Below are 227 nucleotides of genomic sequence, written 5' to 3' on the forward strand. Positions count from 1 at the left end.
TTGCTGCTGGTCAGTGCATGCAGCAGCACAATCAAAGTATGGGACCTGCAGCACATGAAATGCCTCTGGAGATACACCCCAAATATTAAACCAGCAGCAGCAGCAGCAGCAGCAGCAGCAGCAGCAGCAACACCAGCAGCAGCAGCAGCAACAGCAACAGCAGCAGATGCATGCACCTTCTGGGGACTTGCTGCTGCAGGACCCCTCCTCGTTGCTGGCGTTGGTAA

General features: G+C 55.5%; 1 protein-coding gene across 1 annotated transcript in view; it reads left to right on the forward strand.

Moving 5' to 3' along the window:
* Window positions 1-227, forward strand: part of EMH_0048190 (uncharacterized protein) — a gene marked incomplete at both ends in the record, with an annotated part of 4,599 nt that overhangs the window by 4,070 nt on the left and 302 nt on the right. Inside the window, 2 exons of the mRNA XM_013496379.1 lie at window positions 1-36; window positions 200-225. Of these exons, the coding sequence (XP_013351833.1) occupies window positions 1-36; window positions 200-225 (62 nt within the window). The remainder of the gene's footprint in view (window positions 37-199; window positions 226-227) is intronic.

The sequence above is a fragment of the Eimeria mitis genome, genomic scaffold (assembly GCF_000499745.2).
Source record: "Eimeria mitis Houghton genomic scaffold, Emh_scaff2071, whole genome shotgun sequence".
NCBI classification, from domain to species: Eukaryota; Apicomplexa; class Conoidasida; order Eucoccidiorida; family Eimeriidae; genus Eimeria; species Eimeria mitis.